At 44.0% G+C, this 22,972-nt stretch overlaps 1 protein-coding gene across 1 annotated transcript; it reads left to right on the forward strand.

Moving 5' to 3' along the window:
- Positions 1-4,858: 4,858 nt before the first annotated feature.
- On the forward strand, positions 4,859-22,970 carry mms22l (MMS22-like, DNA repair protein). Its single transcript, XM_014981083.2, has 26 exons — positions 4,859-5,013; positions 5,349-5,522; positions 5,704-5,829; positions 5,969-6,021; positions 6,487-6,574; positions 6,675-6,846; positions 7,021-7,114; positions 7,194-7,324; positions 8,205-8,318; positions 8,393-8,569; positions 8,709-8,771; positions 8,860-8,979; positions 9,694-9,929; positions 12,646-12,862; positions 12,954-13,243; positions 16,827-17,008; positions 17,872-18,022; positions 18,465-18,592; positions 19,544-19,686; positions 20,307-20,463; positions 20,569-20,714; positions 20,809-21,020; positions 21,102-21,268; positions 21,613-21,709; positions 21,878-22,045; positions 22,195-22,970. Exons 2-26 carry the CDS (start codon positions 5,350-5,352, stop codon positions 22,283-22,285), a joined length of 3,696 nt encoding a protein of 1,231 aa, XP_014836569.2. The 5' UTR covers positions 4,859-5,013; position 5,349; the 3' UTR covers positions 22,286-22,970.
- The last annotated feature ends 2 nt before the right edge of the window (positions 22,971-22,972 follow it).

The raw sequence follows: 22,972 nt of genomic DNA on the forward strand, positions 1-22,972 counted from the left end.
TTGAATTAAAAATGTTTCTTCTTTTGTTGATATATGGTTTTTGATAAAAATGCTATTAATTGTGATTAATCAATTACAGACCCTGCAATTAACTGGATAAAAGATTTTAAATGAGAAACTCCACCGGTTTTATAGCCTGACCCTGTTTTCAACTTCTCCATAACTCCATTCGCGCTGCGTCCACTGATCTGATGTTCTCAAACGAAGCAAAAGCCTTCACTTAACTGAGATTAATACAAACACACATATGAACTTTATTTATGGTTGCACTGGAATTTGATTGGCTAGTAGAAGAGTAAAAGGGAATATGAATGCATGGCATGCTTTTAACATTTTCATTTCTTGCAGATGTTGAGAATACAGTGGATCGTTTCCCTCCACAAGCAGGTCAGAAACTCCTCATCGATGTTATTTATCCTCTGTAGATCGCCGTTTTATATCGTCCCACAATTCCACCATGTATACACAATGACGACACTCGACGTTTCGTACTTGATTTCAGCAACCGTGCCTCCAGAATACGCTTCCATGGAGAAAAAACAAACAAACAAACTCCAGAGTCAGGAGATGAAGACATCTCTCAGAAGAAGTAATTCTGTTTGTGTCTTTATCCGACTTCTCATCAGAGGCAAAGAGCCTCTCCTCCTGCGGCATTTCTTCACCAAACAACAAACGGCACAGCTGACCACTGTTTAAAGTCTACAGCATCACTCAGCTCCTATCTCCCAAGCCGCTGATTGAAATCGATAGCCTCACTTGGGGGCTCAAGCCCCAGTCAATCCAACATGCGTCTGTGTGTGTGTGTGTTGAGGGAGGATAGGAGTGGGGGGTTCCTCCAGTTTACACCCCACCCAGCCAGTAGCTGGCCTCTGGCAGAGACAAAGTAGACAGGGAGAGAGCGAGGGAACAGAAGTACAGCGGAGCCACATTGAACAGTGTCAGGCCCTCGGGGCCTACTGGGACTCTGATAAAGTACCTGGACATTTTTATAGACAAACTACTTATTTCCGCCCTCATATCGCTTGGGAAGACAGATAACTTTATATTCCTCTCAGGCAGAGGAATGGAAAGGAACGGGGAGGAAGAGGGGGGGAGAGGAGGAAGGTCCTTTCAGGAGTTTAATTGATCAAACTGAAGCCACGAGGTTTTTTTTTTTTTTTTTTAAGATAAAAGAGACTAGCAGTCTCCTCTGTACAATACAGAGATCTTTCAGAGAGCAGAGCCATCACAAAAAAAAGAGATGTAACTCATTATGCAAAGTCATTACCGGCCTCTGACTGCAGTTCTTAAAGAGGAGGAGTTAATGGTGAAACTGTATTGTCAAGGGTGTCCAAAAGGTCATAAAAGTGGTCGTACGATAACACAATTTCACAACGTTCACATTATTATGCCCGGCATTTTTTTTTTTTTAAGTTTTAAGGTCATGTTGTAAAAGTCGAGTCTACTTCCAGGGTCTGATGGCGGCAGGTATGTACTATAAAACAAGAAGCTCATTCATCCATCGCGGCTTCTGACGATCTACGAGGACAAACCAAGGAGTTAAAGGTGCTTAAAAAAAATATGCCGTTGTGTACCGATGTGTGTGTGTTTTTTTTTTTTAAAGATGCTCTGAGCTTTACTACATACCTTCAAAGCCGGAACACATGAAAAGCTTCGAGACAGCTGTTATCACCGCTTTCGTTGTTGTCGACGCAAACGCATCATTAACATGTTTTTGGTTATGAAAATCCTCAATGATTTCATCACTGTTTTGTACCTTTTCATCCCAGAAAGCCCAATTAGAACTTATGTAAGCAAGTTACAAAAAATCATGTTGACAGAAGTGCTGTACTAATATATAATGTTAAATGAAATATATAATCAGAAAAGAGAAACATAGAATGAAGGTAAGTGCCAGTAAATAAAACTCTGTTTCAGTGCAGCTTAAACAGACTCGGATTTCCAGTTGAATGCTATTCGCCAGTTTCAAACTCGTCAAATTCGCTGGAGATAAAACCAAGGACTGACTCAGACTAGTGTAAAGTCAATTTGAATTATCTGAGCAGGATGTTGAAAACTATCAGTGGCAGTTCCAAGATAAATATTAGGCTTAATTTTTGATCTAATGCATGGCTGAATAAATACTGTTAGTGATTGCTGAACTAATGACTTTAACCAAACTGTGATCAAAGGACACAGCAAGATTTCTGGCACAGACCTTGAGGTAGGAGGGCAGGTTGCCACGCTGATGTTGACATTTTCTGACATAACAAAGACCAACATAAAGAATTTTTGTTTAATCCACATTGAGGTTAAAGACATTCTGTACCATAAAGTTCTTAATGCCTCAAGACGAGTGATAATACTTGTTGAGGTCTGATCTTACCTGAAATAAAAAACCTGGTGTTGTGCAGCCAGAGCAGGAAGGGCACAACGTGTGTCAAAAGAACTTTATTCTCAATTGTGAGGTGAATCACTTTAGCACTGTACACAAAACACAGCACTACTGTAGTTGTCCATATTTTACACAGATATTCCCAAAGGACTTTCAGCGCCACCTGTCTTTCTGGTATTTTCTGTTTGTAGTTAAGATTGTAATGTTCTTCAAGCACCTGTGTCTTCTTTGCATCATATCTGGATATCTCTGTTTTATAGCTGCCAGTAAAAGTGATCTGATACTAATGGAGGACAAAGGGCCATTTCATTTGCTTTGAAAGTAGCATATAGTTGTTGGTGCCACATGGGCTGCAGTGTGAATGTCAGAAACTGCAACTGGGATAACATAGACCATAAGTACCTTTAACTTGGCCTTAAACGTCTTTACAGTACAGATTGCCATTAATATTGTCAATGTAATTATTACTTTTTCTAACTACCAGCAAGGAAGCTGGTGCCCATCTTCAGTAGTCAGTGGGTGAGAGGCTGGGGACGGGTTGCGGGTCCATCACAGTGAAACACGCAGGACACACATCCATCCCTACACACACACACTCACATGTAAGGGCAATTCAGAGAGAACAATTAGCCTAACAATCGTGTTTCTGAACCGAGGGAGGAAACTGGAGTACTCTGAAAGAACCCATGCTCACACAAGGAGAACATGCAAACTCCATGAAAGACCCCAGACCGGAATTCAAACCCAGGACTTTCTTGCTTCAAGGCAACAGTGCTAAAAATTGTGCAACCCTTGTTAACAATTACAACGATCAGATGATCAAATATTGGTCAATAAAATGTCAAGACATAAAGCAGTATAAGCAACGCATATACAATGGATGTGAGCTAATCTGAGGTTAAGTAACACCACTGGTTATGACAAGCAATACTGGATCTTACAGAGAGGAAATTTTCCAACAGCAGAAGTGCTCTCTTCTTAACACTCAGCTCATTAAATCCCTTTGAAAGGGTGCAAGTAATTACAGCATTAGGTTATCACCTGAACTTATTAAAACCATCCAGCATAGCATAGGCACCAATCCTCTTATACTTTGCTGCTGCTATACGACGTTGATATGGACTATAAATTCATCCCTCACCTCCCCCCTAAAAAAATGCAGAATTAAGTTTACATCGGTAACGTTGTTTAAAGTTTTTTTATGTGTATGGGGGGAATTTCCAGGCAAAAAATAAGGGGAACACAGAAAATGTTGAGAAAAAAAAAACACTCGGAGACGAGAGTACACTGATGGCGAGGGGAGGGGGGAGAGAGGGATGAAAGAGGCTCAATTCTCACTCCCACTTTACATCACAGGATAGAACGGGTTTGCAAGAGTCGGAACAGGGAAAAAAAAGCCATTTACCTTTCTCATCCAGGCGATAGAGCCTTCTCACAGACGGACTTCAGTCTCCTGTTGAAAGCAAAGCGGGAGGTCGACGCTTCCACACGGAAAAGAAAAGAAAAGATTCCCGTCGCGTCCATTTTTTTCTTCTCTTTACGATCTCCACTGACTCGTATTGATAAAAGATGCAAAGTAAAACCATGCAAAACATCCTGCTTTATTGTGGCTCTCGTGGCTGGGACAATTAGGCTTACACGGGAAGAAATGACAGGGTTTTAACTGGACCGAAAAAGGGAGCACATCCTCGGCGTGCGGTGGAAGAGAGAGGGGGGGATTTTGTAAAGATGTGAGAATGCATTAGAATGCAAGAAATGGTGTGATGGCGAGAGGTACGGCTGGGAGAGACAGATCTGCATATGGAAATTAGGGTCTGCGTGGTTAAAATTCTGCTATAACTGCTGCATTATGTTGAATTAGGCTGGGAGGACGCCTCGCACTCAGACAAGGAAGACTGACTTATAAACCTACATAAGTGTCCTAAACAGGTGCACTTGTATCGTAACAAATGGGTTGAAAATTTATGAAATTCTGACATTTCGAAGTCCTGTGGCCTATATTTCAAATAAGCCCATTGGTTTTGCGATAGCATGATTAAAAGACAAGTAGGTGCTGTTTATTACACACCGTTTTATGAAAGAGCGCTATTTGTTGTGTGTGTACTACGTCAGAAGTACATTTATATTTCATTTAAATAATGCAGACTTTAAGGAAAATAAAAACGTAGATCTTTACCTAGTCATTAAATGGAAAATAATTTGACTTCTTAGTTTTTATCCTGTTTCAAGTAAATTGGAAAATAAATTCAGTCGCTTTAAATTTAAGGACCTAGATTTGTCATGTCCTGGACCAGTGGGGCTCAAACGGAAAGCTATCTGGTATATTTAATGCTATTTAACATATTTAATACTAATAATAGCTAAACGTTATCTCGTTGAACGAACTGGCGATAAAGGAAGTACTCCGCAGGGAAACCTCTTGTCAAGTTTCCGAGACAGGGCAAGTCACACCCCTGTTGAAACTTCTGACCAATCAGGAGACGCGAGGAGAATTAACGCATGCGTATGATCAAGGCGCGGGAGAGCCCGAAAACCAAAACAACAGTAATGACGACTGGACAATTTTTATTCATTATTGCCTTAATTTAAAGTGGTATTTCCACAAAATATATATAAAAAAGGAGAGTTTGAAGTCAAAGGTAAGATAGCATTTCATTAAAACGGTATCTGAAACTTTTGTTTTTGCTCTAGACAAACCGTACATACGCATGTAAAATCGTTTAGTTGCAAAAATGGCCGCTTTTAAAAGGTATTTTGAGAATTTATTTCAAACTTTTAAAGGTGCTGGTTATAAATATTTCATTTTTGACGCTTTGACTTTGGTTGTTATTCTATTACTGTCATATCTTACATATTTCATGTTGTGCTGTACTTTGTCTAGCAAATATTTAAAAAAGCTTTAATCATGTTTAAATGTAATCTGTAATTTCCTGCGTGTTTGTGTGAATACCTGACACTGATGGTCCACCAACAGCATGGCGGAAGAGTTCAGCGAGTCCCTCACTCCACCAGTGTCCCCCTTTGCAGCAGACAGCCAGTGTGACCTGTCGGCCACTCGACCGCCCTGCTTCAGCTGCTTTGAAGCTAAAGATGAGCAGGCTGCAGCTCTGTCCACTGAGGGATACCTTGGACGGGGATCCCTGAAACGGTATAGTCAACATCCGGTGCTCAAGCTTGACCACAAAGCATATCTGTTGTGCCTGCTAGAAACACTGACATTCTTACGGAGAAGTGTGGCCAGTTAAACTTGAGTTTTCGCTTGAGATTTTGTTAATCTGACCGAAGCAAACTTGTGATTAAAGTCTGTTGGTGTTGCTTCCCCTCTGCAGGCTGCTGCTGCGTCTTGACCCGGCCCCTGCTGAATTTGAGACAGACATGGTAGAGATTTTCGGCTTCCCATGGGTTACTGAAACGGCGCTGGTGGAGTCGACCAAATTGCTCTTTGGTCTGTTTCGGTAGGGAATTTAAATCACCCCGAGTCGATCCGACTTGTTTTTTGCATGCTGTCTTCTATTAGACCAGAGGTTTAATGATGAAATTATTTTACTAGGAAAGCCCGTTTGTTCCTTCATACTCTGGTTTGTTGTATTTCAGACAAACATTTTACAAGTTGGAGACTTTGGTTCAGTCGAGTTCACATGACTTTGGTAAGTCAGTTTAGAAATACAATTAAAAATCCCTCTTAAACTGTCTTTTTGATTTCAGAATAAGCACAAGATCACCAAGATTAACTTGAATAAGTAATAAGAAGTGGGCCTGTCAGGATTAGAAATTTTGCTGGACGATAAATTGTCCCAGAAGTTATTGTGATAAATGATAATATTGTCGTTGTGAGACCATTTTCAAGTAATATAACAGTAATGGCATAATAATGTGAGAACACATTCTTGAAGATCAATAAACTATAAATTCTAATGGACATTTAACACTGGAACAGGGAGACATTTTAAAATATCCAAAATAAATAAACAAAACAATGGAATTCCAATGTGATTGGAAGGCATCATAAATATGTATCGTTCAATGCTGGGATTTAGATATGTATGACATTTTCCTATAGATATAATGTTACGTTAAATATACCTGCTTACACTTTTTTTTTTTTTTTTTAGGACAAGCAGGGAATCTCCATTATGAATCAGAGGACCTTCGGCAGCAGTGTGTTTCGTTTCTTCAGTATGTTAAAGTCTTTTTGCACAGGTAATATATATATATATTTTTTTTAATCAACATAGTTCAGTGAACTTGCCTGTGATGCTTTATGTTTTTTTTTTTTTTTGCTTTGCCCGTCGTCCTGCAGGTACTTCGATCCGTGTCTGGACGCAGCTCAGTCTCATCCCTACGAGCAGCTGGAGCAGCAGTTCCCCTCCGCTCTGCTGGAGGAACTGTTCGCCGTCACTCTCCTAACAGGACGACTCAAAGACCTGCCCGCAGGCGTACAGGCAGCCTTCAGTATGCAAAACCACGGGAAGGTACAAATACTGGGTGGAATTTATGATGTGTAAAAATCACTGTATGGGATGAGTCAAAGGAAACAATACAAAGTGATTGCAACTAACTGTTTTTTTTTTTGCTTAACCTCCCACAGCTCGGTTTATTTCTCTTTTATTGACCCACAGCTTGAAATTCTCCAATCCTACCCACAGATTTTTCCTCCCTCCTGGCATTTGTTGCACCTTCATCTTGACATTCACTGGTCAGTCCTGGAAATCCTGCATGTGTTGGCTCACAAGATGCAAGGTAAGGATCTGGAACACGAAACGAATGAGCGGGCTTGTGTGTTGCGTCGAGTCATTGTTGTCGTGGGAACTGTCCGCAGGCCAGGTGGTTTACGCCCACCGGTTCATGAACCTGACGGGGGAGAACCTGACCGATACGAGTCTGTTCGAGGAGCACCTGGCCTCCCTGCTGTGCGACCTGACAGCTCTGGCCTCGGGCAAATACAGCAAGGTGGGGAAGTCATCCGCTTGTTCAACTGGTTAAGAGTGTGACGCTGATTTCATGTCATTACTACACAAACTGCAAAAACACAAAATCTTACTAATTCTTGTCTAGTTTCGAGTGCAAATGTCTTAGCAAACTTGAAATAAGACAAAACTAACTTACAAGTAACTTTTCAGCAAGATATAGAAGCTTGTTTTAAGTAAATAATTCCTTAATATTGATGAAAAAGTAAAAAAAAAAGTTGAAATTGCTCCAGGTAACCTTCCCAAAAGCGAAAGGATCTTATTATAGTAAACATCTAAAGTTCAAATAATACTTTAAAGTACCCTGTTTTGAAATAGGACTCTTAATGTAAATTAAATCTTTTCCTGAGGAATTGCCAAAATGCAAAAAAAAAAATAAAATAAAATAAAAAATCCATATATTGTCATTTAAGTTAACTTGAACTTTATACAAAGTGGAAGCAAATTCAATAGAATATCTCAAAATGCTTTTGGGAACGCACTAGAAAAGGCAGATGTTACTGTTAAGTGTCACACATGCTTTCATGTGTGACATGTGAAACAGAAAGTTAAAGGGAGCTACTAGGGGGTTCAGAGGATTGGTCACAATTCAGTCAAGTGCAGTGATTGGTCGGAGTAGAATGAAATACAGAAAATATTCAAGTGATTGGTCAGATTTGTGGAAAAATTACAAATGTGTGAATTTGTGCCAATAGTTGCAATCATTGCAACATCCTAGATCGACTTGTATATGGTTATAGAGCAACAGAGTGCTGTTATCTGAAACTTTAATTTTTTGGAAGCTTTATTAAAAGTAAAAAAATGAAACTTTTGCCTAATAAAACTTCAGATGTAAACGTTAACTAGAAGCATTTCCTCTCCAGGTGAGACCTACGGAGACGCTGAGCAGCAGTCCCTTCCTCTGCCTCTGCACCAAAGAGCTCTGGGTGCTGCTCATGTTCCTCCTGCAGTACAGAAATAAAGCTCTGCGCACACAGGTAACAACAAGCGACACTAACGTCGTGCAATAAGTCGTGTCAGTGCTGAACTAACTGTAACATGTTTCCTCTAGTCGTTTTGGAGCTACGTGAACCCCTTGCTGAAGCCTCTGGTAGATGGGCAGCCTGCACCAGAACACCTCGATGGTCCTCTGACACACTGTAAAGACCCTCTGGGATTCACATGGTGGCTCCTCACCCACCTGGCCATGTTGGGCCAGTACAGCCGCAACGGCACAATGCAGAATGAGGTGAGAGACCGTTGGGCTCCGTGCTGACAACATGGTATGGAGGTGTTACAGAGGATAATAATACGCTCCTGATATGGTGGTCTGGGAAAGATTACGTTAAATGTTAAAAGTCTTTTTCCTTTTTCCCCTGTGATTTCAGAAGTACTTGGAGGATAACTGGACATTTGTGGAGGGGTTGCTCAGGAAGACCTGTGACCCCAAGGTTTATACCGTTTTTAAAATGCTTCCTTATGTAGATTAATGCAATAGTTAGCTGAAATGAATTCAATCTATTTGTCATTTAATGCTAGGGTGGGCTTGCAGAGGAGCAGATCAGGATGCATGTGCACTGCTGCCTCAGTCTGTGTCTGCTGTGGGAGCCGAGCACAGATGCTGTCTCCACCCTCTGGGAGTTCTACAGCAGGAACCTGGTGAGGGCTTCAGTCAGAGGGAGACAGGGAGTCAAATACTGACAGGAGTTTATTTTGCAACTAGTATCACGAAATGTTTCGCTTTGATAAGCTGCTTTGTTTGAACCACGGTCTGGAGAATGTGGAATTTTATTCGTGTTTGTTCCAGATTTGGATGAGGATAGGAAAAAAGAGAATCATGTTTGTATAACATGAGTTCCTGTAGTTTGGATCCCATACATTTCTACTTCTGTCCATCCATTCCTTTGTTCAGCATGTTCATCCATCCATTCATTTATCTGAATATCCATCCATCCGTCCATCCATCCCTACATTCAGAATATTCATTCATTCATCCGTCCATCTATCAATGGTTTTTGGAGGTTCCATATTTTCACCTTCCCAAAATAATGACTTAAGTCATTTTTTGCTGAAAGTGATGTAGATAAAAAAAACAATCACCACCTCTTTCTTCCCAAAAGATGTTTTTAGGCAAAAAAATGTCACTTTTGGCAAAAAAAATGACTTGTATTAGAAAGATGATTAGTAAAACCCCATAGTCAGTGTGGTGCTTCAATTATAACCCTTTGTAACAAGTTTAGAACTTTGTCTTCTTTGTTTTATGTACACCATCTTACCTCTTCTTTGATATTCAACTCTGAAATCCACTCAGTCCCGATGAGTTCTTGGTGAGTTGTGTAAAACTAACACCCTGATCGGGTCGCTCCTCTGCAGAACTCCTCGTTCGCTGTGCCGTGGTTGGGGGTGTCGGGCCTGGGCACCGTCTGCAAGACGCCTCTGGCCTTGCTGGAGCAGGCGCGTAGCTGCTGCTGCCCCTGTGCCCCGCGCTCTCAGGGCCACGCCCAACTCTACAGATCTGCCAACTCCTTCCACATCTTCCTCCGAGTGCTGGCCCTGTGCCTCGGCCAGGACAGGGCTGGCGGCGCCCCGCAGAGGCAGATCAAGGGGAGGTAAGAAGGGGAGACTTATGCTTCCACCTTGAAAAAGCAGGAACTGCACACAGGCAGCTGTCTTAACACCACATCTATTGTAAAGCAGGGATTTGGGGGTGTTTTTTTGGACCGTTGTGGACAAGGATTTACAAGATTAGTTTGCCCCCCTCCTTCCTTGATCTTCAAACGTGTGATTTGTTTAAACAGCTGTTTGGGATTTTTGTGTGTGTGTGTGTGTGTGTGTGTGTGTGTGTGTGTGTGTGTGTGGAGGTGCCTACCTGCGGTAACGCTCGCACGCCGTATGTGTTTGCCAACTCTGGAGTAGTCGTGTCGTGTTTGTGTGCGTGCCAGGTGCACCGGCGGACTCTTTGATATTTACTCGGACCCACCAGTGGAGCAGGTGTCTCAGGAGTCAACCACCTGCTCCTGAGCGCAGGCCAGACCCGAGGAGACCACCTACCGCTACAAACACACAACGGCGCACCTGCTCCCGGGAACGCCGACTGCTGAAGGGAGAGGGAAACCGAAAGCTAAACATCTCACAAGCTGATGTTCTCATCGCCGGACCGCACCGCATCCCAAGGCGGCTCCGTGCCAGAGAGCAGCAGCCGCGGATAAATCCGGCTAATGACTTCCCTCTGTCTGGAATGTGCTCAGTAGCACCGCAGACATGGGGGCTAATTAGCTAACGAGCGTGGCGGTTAATTCGCCTTAACGAAGCCGCGCTGGTTTCCAGCACGGATTGAGCGTGGAGCTCGGGGTTCTGCCGGGGGGGAGGCCTGGCAGCAGCCGGGCTCCGCTTGGGATGGATCCATCAGCCCTCCACTGGAGCAAACCCCCCGGCCCCCCTGCCTCCGCCCCAACAAGGCGGAGGCCGAGCGTATCGCTGCAACGTCTCGGCGACGCTCTCTTCTACGATGATTGGGATCGATTGTGGTGCCAGAAGTTGGAAATATCTGTTTAAAAAAAAAAAAAGAAAGAAAGAAAGAAATCCGTATGTGATAAACAAACAAACAATTTGGGAGAAGACGGAAAAATCCCCGGTGTGCTGCTTGTATCCCATTATCCAGATTATCGGCGCGGGACACAGGCGGCAATCAGGATCGGAATCGATTGCGGTGCCAGAAGTTAGGAACAGCTGTTTGCTCCAGCTTAAGAACAAGAAAAAAAAAAAAAAAGAGAAAAAATCTGTCTGAGATAAACAAACAAGTTGGGAGAAGATGGAAAAATCCCCAGTGAGCCGCTTGTATCCCTGTTAGATATTGTACTTATCATCTATATTATCGGCGAGACACCGCCGACAATCAGGATCGCAATCGATTGTGTTCCCAGAAGTTGGAAACATCTGTTAAAAAAACAGTGACATAAGCAAACAAACAAGTTGGGAGAAGACGGAACAACCCCCAGTGTGCCGCTTGTATCCCTGTTACATATTATCCACTCATGTATTTAAATCTCCTTCCCCTCCAGCTCTGACCGCATGCTTGGCCACTCTCTCCTCTCTCAGCCTCCTGTGGGCGTCAGTAAGCCAGATTTGGTTTTAACCTGGTCTCTCTCCTCTCTCCTCCCCCCGTCGGTTTGAAGCGATCCTTTTGCATCAGCCGTACCTCTTTACACTTCGGTTTGTCTCGGGATGCGCGCCGTTTGTGTTTTGACCCAAACAGCAGCTCGGCTCACCTGTGTGGGCTGCAGCTGTGTTTGGGAGATGGGGCTGAAGGGGGTGGAGGGAAGTGCAGGGGGCTTTAGCTTTCTGTGTTCTCCACACCCAGCCACACAAACAGTGGGTTGGGTGTGTGGCGACGGGCGTGTGTGTGTGTGTGTGTGTGCGTGTGTGTGTGTGTGTGTGTGTGTGTGTGTGTGTGTGTGTGTGGATTATTGATCTTTCGCTGGTGTTGCAGTAAATTGGTTTGGCTGTGGAGAGAGGGACCGAGCACCTACCGCTGCGTGTCTGAGTGTCTCTGACATTTAACATGATCTTTAAAGGCATTTCTCCACAGCGCCCGCAGGATCTAACGGCGTGCTGGGTGGTTCTCTGTTCTTACTCACTCTCCTGCTTATTCCTTCACTTTGACACACACACACACAGAAGCTGGGCAGGTCAGACTCTCTCCTGGAGATTAGGGGGTGATGGAAGCGGTTGATGAGATGCACAGCAGGGGTGGAGAGTTCACTTTGTCAGCATTTAAAATCATTCCTTCCACTTAAAAAAAAAACACTCCTAATCAGTTTAGGTTTGGTTAAAAAGTTTAAATAGAAATAAAATGAACAAAACTAGGGGGGCATCGATAAATCCGCCCTGATTTTCTTGATTTTTAGTGATCGGTTGATTCATGTCTCAACCGCACATCCTTAAGTTTTAAACTCATGCATCTAAAATTAAGGCCTTAAAATGTTTTGAATTCATTAAAAAACTAAGTTGTCCTTTAACTAAGTTGGCATCTTTAATCACAAGCCTTGAATCTTGTCTTGACAGATATGATTTAATCCTCGTATATCCTGTGTATTTGTTTTTTTCTCCTGAGAATTTTCTATCAGGCCAAAGTTTGAGTCGCACACACTGCTAACATACCGTTCTAGCTAGCTAACTAACTTTTTGTGTTTATGCCGGTAGGTCTTAAATTCCATTCACGATGGTCTTAAAAAGGTTTTAAGTTAAATATTTTTGTAGGCCACTGTAGCCATTTTCCAATGACCCTTGCCTCTGACCATGTTGTCTCTGGTCTTCTGCTTCCAGGATTTACTCCAAGTTCTCAAAAAAGAAGATGCAGGAGCTGTCTGAAAGTGGCCTCATGAACTTCCTGCTCCTCTTCCTGGTGGTGGCCAGGCAGGCGGAGCTGGAGGACGTGGCCAGCAGAGCCTGCGAGCTGCTGGGCTTCTTGCCCACTAACTGCCCCCCCACACATCGAACACTGGCCTGGAGAGGGCAGCTGTCACTGCTGTTGCTTTTCCAGGTTTGTTTTCCGAAAACATCCATAATTCCCCGCCCCACCTCCCACGGCACGTCCACAAGTTTGGAAATATTTCCAATTTCTCATTCTGCAGGAGAGAGGTCTGGATGTTGGCGCCCAGGCCAGCTGCCTGGCTTCCTCTTTCAACGAGACGGCCAAGGAGTTCTACAGTAAAACCACGGAGGCATCCCGCAGGCTCGCCCTCTGGGGGCCCCTGGGTTCCTACCTGGAGGGCGTGGCAGAGGTGTTCGAGACGAGCCCCGGCCTCGGCCTGTCAGAGGAGAAGCTGCTCGGCGAGGGCTTCGATTGGCTGCTGCCGGCGTGTCGTCAGTCTGAGCTGAACTCCGTCCTGGGCTTTCTGCAGATCGTCCTGGCACAGCTCAGGTGAGATCGCTGCCGTTAACGCTCAGCAGCTGCATCAAGGCTCCTCTAGTCTTGAACTTTGTAAATCAGTGAAACAGGACCAGCAGAGGAGAGCGTTTCACTCTCCCCATCCCTTCCTCTTCTTCTCACTCTTCATGCTGATAAAAGGACAATTGTGAAGTCAGTGTGTGTGTGTGTGACTCTGGAGGTCCGCTGACCCCAAAATGGCCCTCCCCAGGTGCTGCCGGGGCCCTGATTAGAGTTACAGAGCCAGGGGACACCTCTATGGGGCCCCTTATTGTTTTGAGAGCGGCTGCAGGGCTGCGGCTTTGTTAGAAACTTCGGCCAGTGGAGCATCAGGACGGGTTCATCTGCAGGACGGCGGTGTTGGTTACATGAACGACCCCAGCTGAAGGTCAAAGGGAGATGGAGAAGACAGTGTCTGTTGATGTGGGCGGGGAGGCGAGGGGAGCAGAGATGAGGGTTACAGACTAAAGAATCAGGTTTGTGGATCCTTTCTCGTGTTTTCAGAAATGGCATCCATTGTTTCTCAGCAATAATCATCTTGTCTAGTAGAGGGGGTTTTCTTACAAGATTTTTTCCAGCTCTAGGATTAATAATTTTCTATATTTTACTATAAAGGTACAACTCTGACCAGGTTCGCCCTAAAGACAAGCAGCCCTGCTGTACAATGCCACCACTGCCACCTTGTCTCACCACCTCTAGTAATTTCTGCAAGGTCAGAAACGTCAGTAAATGATAATCAAACTGGAAAACCGAACCTTTGTGAAACCAGCAGTTGCCATTTCACTTGTTTGAGGATTGGTTTAATGCTCTGGTGGTCCATGTTTGAAACCTAAAACCCGCACAGATGCCCACACCCCAAAAGCCTCCACAGTGACCCAGGTGTACACAGTCTGGTTCCTATAACATCGCATCTCATTAACTTCAGTAATCCCAAACTTTCCGACTCCGATGTGAGGGAAGGGCAGGGCAGACATTTGCACATTAATGGACCAAGGAGGGAGAGAGGAAAGAACTCCCAGAGGCAGCCCCCTCTACCCCCACCCCTGTTAATGCCTCGAACCACGCTGACCCATTTAGCCAAACAAGACCCCTCTTTCCAATACATCCCACCGAATTAAACCTAATTCCTAAAGCCTGGCGATTCTTGGTATCTCTTTGTGATTAATGTCTCTCCCTGTGACACAATTAATGAGTAATTATGAAGCCTGGCAAATTTAGCCAGTGCATCATTATGTCTATTAAGAGCCATGTGGAATCTGCACACATTAAAAGAATTATTCTGCCAAACGGTGGAGGCAGCAGAGGGTCCGGAAGGTGGCCCTTCACGGTCACAGCGCTGAGGCAAGACGCCATAATTCCTCAGTTTGATTTCTGTCCATGACCCTCTGCTTGGTTGACCGGACAATGAGCTGGCATTGGCTGGCCTTGTTGGATTTTTTTATTTTCTTTAATTTTACTTATGCTGCACAAACAATTAATTTAACATCTCTTCCGCACGATGGGATTGAAACATAATGTATGATTAGTACAGAGTGTTTGTCCTTAAAAAGTCTTACATTTCGACACATTATTTATCCTTATGCAGCCGAGATAAATCATTCTCACCTCAATGTCCAATAGAAAACTCCTGACCGCATAAACTGCTGAAAGCTTTAGTCGCTGATAGGCTTAGCCCGGAGATGCTTTTGTTCCCATTCATCTCTGCAGTTGCATAGTCGTCTCCTGTTCTTTGTATTTTTCTCTATATAAAATTAATTATTCGAATTAGCTGCGACTTCTTACCGAAAGAGTCGTTTACAGACGAAGCACAGCTGCGCTGCTCTTTCTATTTCAACTTGACATTTTATCTAGGTAAGAGAGGAGAGGAGTGCCATCTAATGATTGTAAATATGAATTGCAGGCTGCAGTCAAATACGGGAAACCGGTCCCGTATGGGACACTTAAATTTGGCTTAAAATACAGAATGTCCTGGTATAATAATATCTTTTTTGGGTGGCACTAGTTGCCTTTTTACATTTTCAGACAGTAGGTGGGAAGTGGGGGGTGTGGGAAGAGAGAGATGCTGCAAAAGTCCTAGTCGACTAGTCGATGACTATTGCCTCTGCTTACGGGGTGCTAGCGAGATGGGTTTTGTTGTTGTTGTTGTTGTTTTCTTTTGCCAGGAGAAAGTAGAAATTTATCGGCATATGTACTGCCAACATTCGTTTCCGCCACTGGCGCACTTCTGTTGTCAACCCATACGACGCTAGGCGTATTCTAGCGTAAGAGAGCAGTGTAAAGGGCTCAACACACTGAAGGCGACGTCGCTCCATCTCCATTCGTTTCCTGCGGAACTTGCGCGATGAGGCGTTCAAGGAAAAGGCGAACTTCGTGCATGTGAAATTTTGAGCTAGTCCACGCAGACTAGTAAACAAAAAAAATTAATTTGACTTACTTAAATCTGCAGACACCAAGTCATGAAAATAGTTCTCATTATTTGCATTAAATGACTTAGTAAACACTGAAACTTTTTTTCCCCCCTCTAAAATAAATGTGCAAACTTGCGTCACCTAGAAAAAGACACAGATTAATTAAAAGCTGTGTCCTTGATGTATCTGAGGATTCTGTCTGGTATAGGATGCAAAGTATTCTCTCTGCTTTTTCTCTCAAAGCAGGATAAGAGGGAAAGGGTGACACTCTAATGGTATTTAGCCATGGTGTGTGTGTGTGTGCGTGTGTGCGTGTGTGTGTGTGCGTGTGTGTGTGTGTGTGTACTGTATATTAGAAGCCACAAAGAGGGAGGATTAAGAAGGTTTTCTGATGATGTCTTGTACAATGAGGGTTGATGGGTGTGAAAGGCCCATTCCGCTGTAGTAACAAGCCTAATGAATTCAGACTCTAATCGATTGTCTCAGCTCTCTGGATTAGATGCAACCTTGCTGGAAGGGAAGACGGTAGATGTGTGTGCGTGTGTGTGTGTAAGGAAGGAAAGGGGGTTGCTGGTAGTTCCTCAAACCTTCTCCTGCACACCCCTGCGTTTTCACACCGCCGTCCAGGAGAATGAGAGGGACAGGAGGATCATCTTCAGTCTAAATGAGATTACAGCTCCTTCAGCTGCTTATCGGGGGCTAATGCCAGCCACTGTGGGGCTGCTCTGGTAGCCAGGGCCAGGGATGAGCCAAACTACGCTCTGTGTACAGGGGATCAGCATTAGGCTCCACTGTATGCCTGTGATATCCTCCTTCCTCACACCCCCATCTCTCCTCCTCTTCCTCCTCCTCACTGCAGCGCACCACCACACTCAGTAATCCCCCCTGAGACAGCAGAGAGAGAGAAAGAGAGAGAGAGAAGACATGAAGGAGCAGTGAAAGACAGAAACAAGGGAGCAAAGGGGAAGGAAAAGAGGGAGGGGTTTTGGAGCCCAACACAAGAGGGAGTGTTGTTACATTTTATAGAATTGTTTATCTGTTCTCGTGTTTTAAGGATTTGTGTGTGTGTGTGTGTGTGTGTGTGTGTGTGTGTGTGTGTGTGTGTGTGTGTGTGTGTGTGTGTGTGTGTGTGTGTGTGTGTGTGTGTGTGTGTGTGTGTGTTCCACCAGACTGGTCCATCAGCGCAGCGTCCAGTCGGCGCCCATCCCGGCCTGGGCTCCGGCTCCAGCCAGTGTGATTAGGGAGCGCCACCTAGCGGTAGCTTCTGCTCTGTGGATGCACTTTTTCCCCTTCCTGCGCAACTTACGCCTCTCCCAGACCCCGCCGGCCCAGCTGGCAGATGCTGCTGCAGGTACACAACACCCACTGAGAGGAAAACAAGACGGGAAAATATGGAGGGAGAGAACAAAAACAACGAGAGAGAGAGAGAGAGCATAATTTATATTAAACTTTTATATTTATTATAGAATAAGATAAAAAAAATGTGTACAATTTTAATTGCAGAAGCAGGGCTGAAATGATTGATTGGCTTAATTGTGATTAGTTGAATATTGAAATTATTGTCAACTAATTCAGTAATCATTACCTGGAGTATACAGACTCCATTTGCTGAAAGAAAAAGGCACTCAGAGCAGGAATTAAACCAAAATTGTACAATGAAAATCAGATCTGTAAATATGTTCAACCCAGAAGCTTTTGATTCTCCTGGTTCAAATTCTGCAAAATAAACAAACAAAAAAATCTGCCATTAAGAATCTTTTGCCGTCCAGTTATTAATCTGTTAATCCAAAAGCCCTACACTCTGGTGATGAGCTGAACAGAAAGGGCTGATGTTTCTGTCTCTGCATTCTTTGCTTCAAATGATCAAGCGTTCACTAAATTGTTACATCACTGCATGTTAGGCAATGAAATGTTTGTTTTTGTTGTTTAGAAAAAAGGAAGTTAATTATTTGTTATCATGTATTAGTGTTTTTATTAAAAAAAGGCCTAAGTGTCTAAATGAAAATGTCTTCAGAATGTGCCATTTTTTAGTCTGATTAATCGATTAATCGTAAAAAAAATAATCAATTATTAAAGTAATCGTGAGTTGCAGCCATATGCAGAAGATTGAAGTTGGCTAAAGTGAAATTCCAGGATGTTCTAACAGCAGAGTTGGATTACGTTGCTCCTGTTTGAGGATCAGGGTCACTCAGACTCGTTTGCTTTTGTTTTCAGGTTTCACCTTGCTCGCCTTTGACCTGCCCAGTTCTGCCCCTCCGGACCTGCAGCCCAACCCGGTTCAGACCATCATGCAGCTCTTCGGCTGGGACGACATGGTCCACCCGCTCCTGGTGACGCGCTACCTTCCCCATCTGCTCCAGAACAGGTGAGACTCAACCTTTCACATCCATCTGCATCACAAAAACATTTGGATCGGCGTCATATCAAGGTTCCCTAAGGTCCCAAACCTGAATAGATGAAAGGATTTCTTTTTTACGTCTTCATCTCTTTTTAAGTGTTATTTATAATAGTTGTTATATTAAAAGCATCCAATCCTCTTATGCGTAGCTGGACTCATTTGTTTGTTGTCAACACAAAAGGATTTTCATATTTCTGCATCTACTAAACAGTAAATCCTGGCTGAAGCCCTTCTGTCAGAGAATAAGAAGTGTGAGCGCCGCAGCAGCTCGCATTCAGTGTAAATTACAAATCGCATACATTCCCCCGCGTATTTTTAGCGTCAGTCTCCGCTTCTGACTGTGAACATATTGTGTTTGTTTCTCATGAAACGTACCTGCGACACCTTATATATATAACTTACCTTTCAGTGAGCTGGTGTCGTCGCTAAGCGGCGCGGCCCCGGGTTCGGCTCAGGGCCTCTCAGTGAGGACCTGGATCCGATGCGTCCTACAGCAACACCTACACAAGAACCCGGACGGGACGGAAAGCAAAACGGGTAATTGGGTCTAGAATTCCCTTTACCGTTTTGTTTTTCTACATATGTTGCATCAATCCTCACGATTTCAAAACTCTAGCATGTTGTCTCTGTGTTTTTCCTTTTTAGTAGGGGTGCATCAATTGTAGTTTTCTGACCAATCACAGATCTCAGAAAAGCCTGACCAGCTGATTTAGATTTTGTCCGATATTAATTTTGTTGTCTAAAAAGTAGCTAAATATAGGGACAAATGTTCTAATTTGGGAACAGTGGGGTGACTACTGTGAACCTGGCACGTGCATGTGTATTTAAGTTAGCCTTAAATATGTTAATCACAGGTCTTACGTTTTGTGGTGACAGGACTATTTTGCATTGTATATTCTATATAGTTTATTTTCTTCTAGGACTTTTCTGTCAGGCAAAAGTTTGAGTCACCCGCAGACGTCTCGGTTGGTGTTATGTGACTCGAGGCAGTTGAAGCTACCGCTAACCAGATGCTACCCTTGCTAGCTAGAATTTTTTGCGTCTATCATGGGCAAGTGGTTGGATGAGATTAATTTCCAGTGCTGGGTCAATTCAGTTAGCAACCCATATGATGAGAGGTGCATTCTGGGTGGAAGAGTCTTGCTTGGGCTATAGGGAAGATCCACAAACAGATCTCAGAAGTTTCACTGTTTTTATGTAGTTTGATTGTAATAAAGCAGATTCCCCCACACACCCTTCTTATTCATCGTTTGTTTTTGGTCCTAAATTCCATTCAAAGTGACATTAAATAGGTCTTGAAAAGTCTTTAGTTAGTTTTTCAGACCTTTTCAGAGGTAGAGAAGATCTCTAGATAAGATAGTTTTCAATCTCCCAAAATGAAGGAAATCAGGGTCAATGTATCGGCACATCCCTGCTTTTTAGATATTCCTCTAAACTTCTCCTTTATCAAATATTGCACTTTCTGAATATTTCCTGTTTCTGCCCCAGCCCGGGCAGTTGGGGAGCAGCTGTGCGAACTGACCCGGCTCGTCTTGCGACTGCCGGAGGTGGACGGCATTCTGCAAAGAGCCGGACTTCCTTCCCCGGCTGCCAGGCCCGAGCCGACCGCAGCCCTGGAGACGTTTGTCAAGGTAACACTTCAGCCTGTCGCAATAAATCAATAAATCAGTTAATCGCAATTAAAATCTGCTAATTTCCAGTCCGCTGATTATTTTTGACTGACTTTTGAAGGGCAATTTTGTTTACAAAAACCTCATAATCCATTTTATTCATGGTTTCAGTTTGTCCGGTTTCTATTTCTGTTTTATTTATTGTTTGTTTTGGATATATAAAATCTATACCAGTTCCAGCGTGGAGTGCTTTGTACAAATGTGTTTTGGTCTTTGAGAGAGTGAACTTGCATTATTTATTCATTATTATCACTCTATTAGTTGAAAATGATCTTAAAACAAGAATATAACAATTTATCGTCCTACAAAATTTATTATCGCGATACGGCTGGTAACTGTTTCTCACTGGTGACAGATGCATTTGCAGTATTTATGATAATATATGATTTGGTAAGGACTATTCTTTCTGTACTGCTGACTTTTGACTCCAAAATGTCTTGTTTTAGTTTGTTTTTTCCTCCCATGTTGTTGTGTAATACGTTGTAAAATGCATTCTGTTTGTGACTTGGTCATGTCAGGTCTGCAGCAGCCTGTCTTTATGAGCTGAACGTGTTCTCTCCTTATGTGTTTTACGGTGTCAGGCGGTAGGCAGTGTTTACAGCGGGCTGCAGCTGCTGTCGGAGCGGTCGGCCATGGTGACCAGAGCCCTGGACTACATTGGTGATGTCCTGAAACACGTGAAGCCGTACGTAGTCAGCAAGAACCAGCAGGGGATGCAGCTGGCGTACTGGGCTGTGGGTACGTAGAGAATCAGCATGTAAACACAGCACAGAGTACAGAAATATTCTCTTTTTTTTATTATTGTTGCTAGAGTTGGGTTGATGTGTTGCTGTGCGTCTCCAGGCTGCATAGTGAAGCATTGGAGCCCCCTGCTGGCCACATTTAAAGCCCAGCAGCTGCTGTTCCGGATCGTGGACGGGCTGCTGCTGCCGCCCAAGCTCCCGCAGCAGGACAGAGCTCTGAGGGACAGCTTACCGCTTTACCTGCAGGTCAGGACGGACATCTGCTGGATGCAAACCAGACAAATCCATCATTTGCCACTTTGTCCTGAGGATTTGACTCTGATAACAAATCCTCTCCCAGGGTCTGTCGGTGGCGTCAGGCGTGTCTCAGTCCCAGGGTGCCGGCCTCAAGCAGCAGCTTCGCTCTGTAACCCGTAGATACTTGGATCACTTCCTCCCCGCCTCGCCCTCTCTGGGCGTGGTTGCCAACCACCCGGTGCTGCTCGGTGCCTGTGAGGCCGCGCCGACCGCCAGGGGAGAGGCGCTGAGGAGGACCGTCCTGGAGGTGCTTTGGTAGGCCTCTGCAGCCGAGGATTGGGGAACCTTTGACTATAAAACTCCAACAGACCAATCACCTTTTGTTGCTTTTCGCAGCGAGAATTTCCTGCAGTTTAAAAGCCACACCCCCCCGCCTCGCCTCGCGTCCGTCCTGATGTTCCTGTTGGAGCTGCTGAGGCGAAACGCCGACATGGACGCCTCCATCCTGACGCTGCCTCTTCCCGCTCTGCTGCATTGTTTGATGTTGGTCAATGAGCCGACGGGTAAGACAAACAGCCGAAGCCAAGAGAGGAGATGTTTTTAATACGTGGCACTAAGGATGCACGATATGAAAATATGGGTTGTTGTCAATACCTGATATTAATATTGATGCTATGCTATGACGCACTTTTCAGATTTTCATTCTGTTTCACCATTGTGCACAACTTTGTGTTTGTTAGATAAAAACACGCATGCAAAAAAAATTAAAGCTTGTGGTTGTAAATTGATGAAATGTAAAAAAAAAACTGAACTGATATTAATATTACTGTCAGGCTTCAGTTCATTTTACACATATGCAAACATAAAATTAACAAGTGTGTGTACGTGTGTGTTATTGTTTGCCCAGTGAGGAAGATAATCACGGATGTGCTGCAGCTCGTGGTGGAGCGATGCGTCGCTGCGTCTACAGAGACGCCATGCGAGCCAATGATCGCCGCCTTACGGTAACTTTACTAAATATCAGCGTTGCGTCATTTCCCTGCATTATTACATGTTATTAATTAACAGCAGTTAATTAACACGCTGGGAAATTTTGAATCGCTTGAATGTGAACATGAACGATTTGCCCTGAAACTGGGAACTTCCTCTCGATGCGATCCCGACGCGCTCAGGTCGTTCGTGGAGGAGAACGTGGGCGTCTACGACAGGCAGGTGTACGTCGTCCTGGAGACGGTCGCCGTCTTGGATCCCGCTGCGGTTCGAGCTCTCATCCCCGGCCTGACTGTCAGTCTGAGGAGCACCGAACACAAACGGGGCCTGGGCAAGAACATCGCCCTGAGGTGAGCTCTATGAATCACAGAGGAAGTCAAGTAGGCACATTTTTCACAGCTATTAAGCTATTTATAAGCTGTCTATACAGGAAGTCAGGGATTTTTTAAATATATAATATTGTTGTTATTGTGATGTGACACATCTTTCTGTGTTGCAGGAGTGCATACATGAAGCTGCTGTCCCTGCTTGGACAAAGTGGGCAGGAGGAAATCAGCAGTCTGGAGAGAGACTCAGAGTTTTTCCTCTAATAAACCTTTTCATCTGGGAGAAATCGAACTTTCTTAAGTGTGTTTGTAGTTAACTGGACCGTCCATCACGTCACTGAAATAACAAAATTTTAAGAGGCATAATAGGTGGAACCTGAACATTTTCAGAAGTGTACATAATGCACATATTGTAAAAAAAAAAAAAGAAAAAGAAGAAAGGTCTAGCTTTCCATTCTGACATTTCTTACATTTAAAGAGAAATCCTCACCTCTGATATCTGAGTAGCAAAGAATGTGAGCCATCAGGATCCGTCTCTGGCCTAATTCGCAGATATCATGACAGTCGTGGGCGAGCTCCAAGTAGTTCAGGACTTTGGAAAAAAAAAAGAAAAGAAAAGAAAAGCGGAGAGGGAGAGAATGGAGGGAACTGTTTGTTCCGATCCTCTCGTTCTTGCCTTCTCTAAGTTGCAGCAATCTCTTGCAATCTGGATTTGGCTCGCTCCTAATCACGTGAAGTCTCACTCTTGTCATCCACAATCACCCAAGTCCCATTTTCTGTCATTTTTCTGCCTCATCTCGACTGCGGAACGTCTCACCCGGTGGGGGTGGGTGGTGCAAGCTTTGTCCTGCGATGGCAGCAGTATGAGAGGAAAGCACATGGAATGTGAGAATGTTTTAATATCTGCTTAAAATTATCTGTAACTCCATAAAGAATCGCCAACAACCAAGC

The sequence above is a fragment of the Poecilia mexicana genome, unplaced genomic scaffold (genome assembly GCF_051168715.1).
Source record: "Poecilia mexicana isolate PSO_F unplaced genomic scaffold, ASM5116871v1 scaffold_16, whole genome shotgun sequence".
Classification (NCBI taxonomy): Eukaryota; Metazoa; Chordata; class Actinopteri; order Cyprinodontiformes; family Poeciliidae; genus Poecilia; species Poecilia mexicana.

Coding starts and splice junctions, on each gene's coding strand:
- mms22l (XM_014981083.2), top strand. CDS start 5,350: ATGGCGGAAGAGTTCAGCGAGTCCCTCACTCCACCAGTGTCCCCCTTT. Junction 7,325..8,204: donor CCTCGGGCAAATACAGCAAG/GTGGGGAAGTCA, acceptor TTTCCTCTCCAG/GTGAGACCTACGGAGACGCT. Junction 8,772..8,859: donor GGAAGACCTGTGACCCCAAG/GTTTATACCGTT, acceptor ATTTAATGCTAG/GGTGGGCTTGCAGAGGAGCA.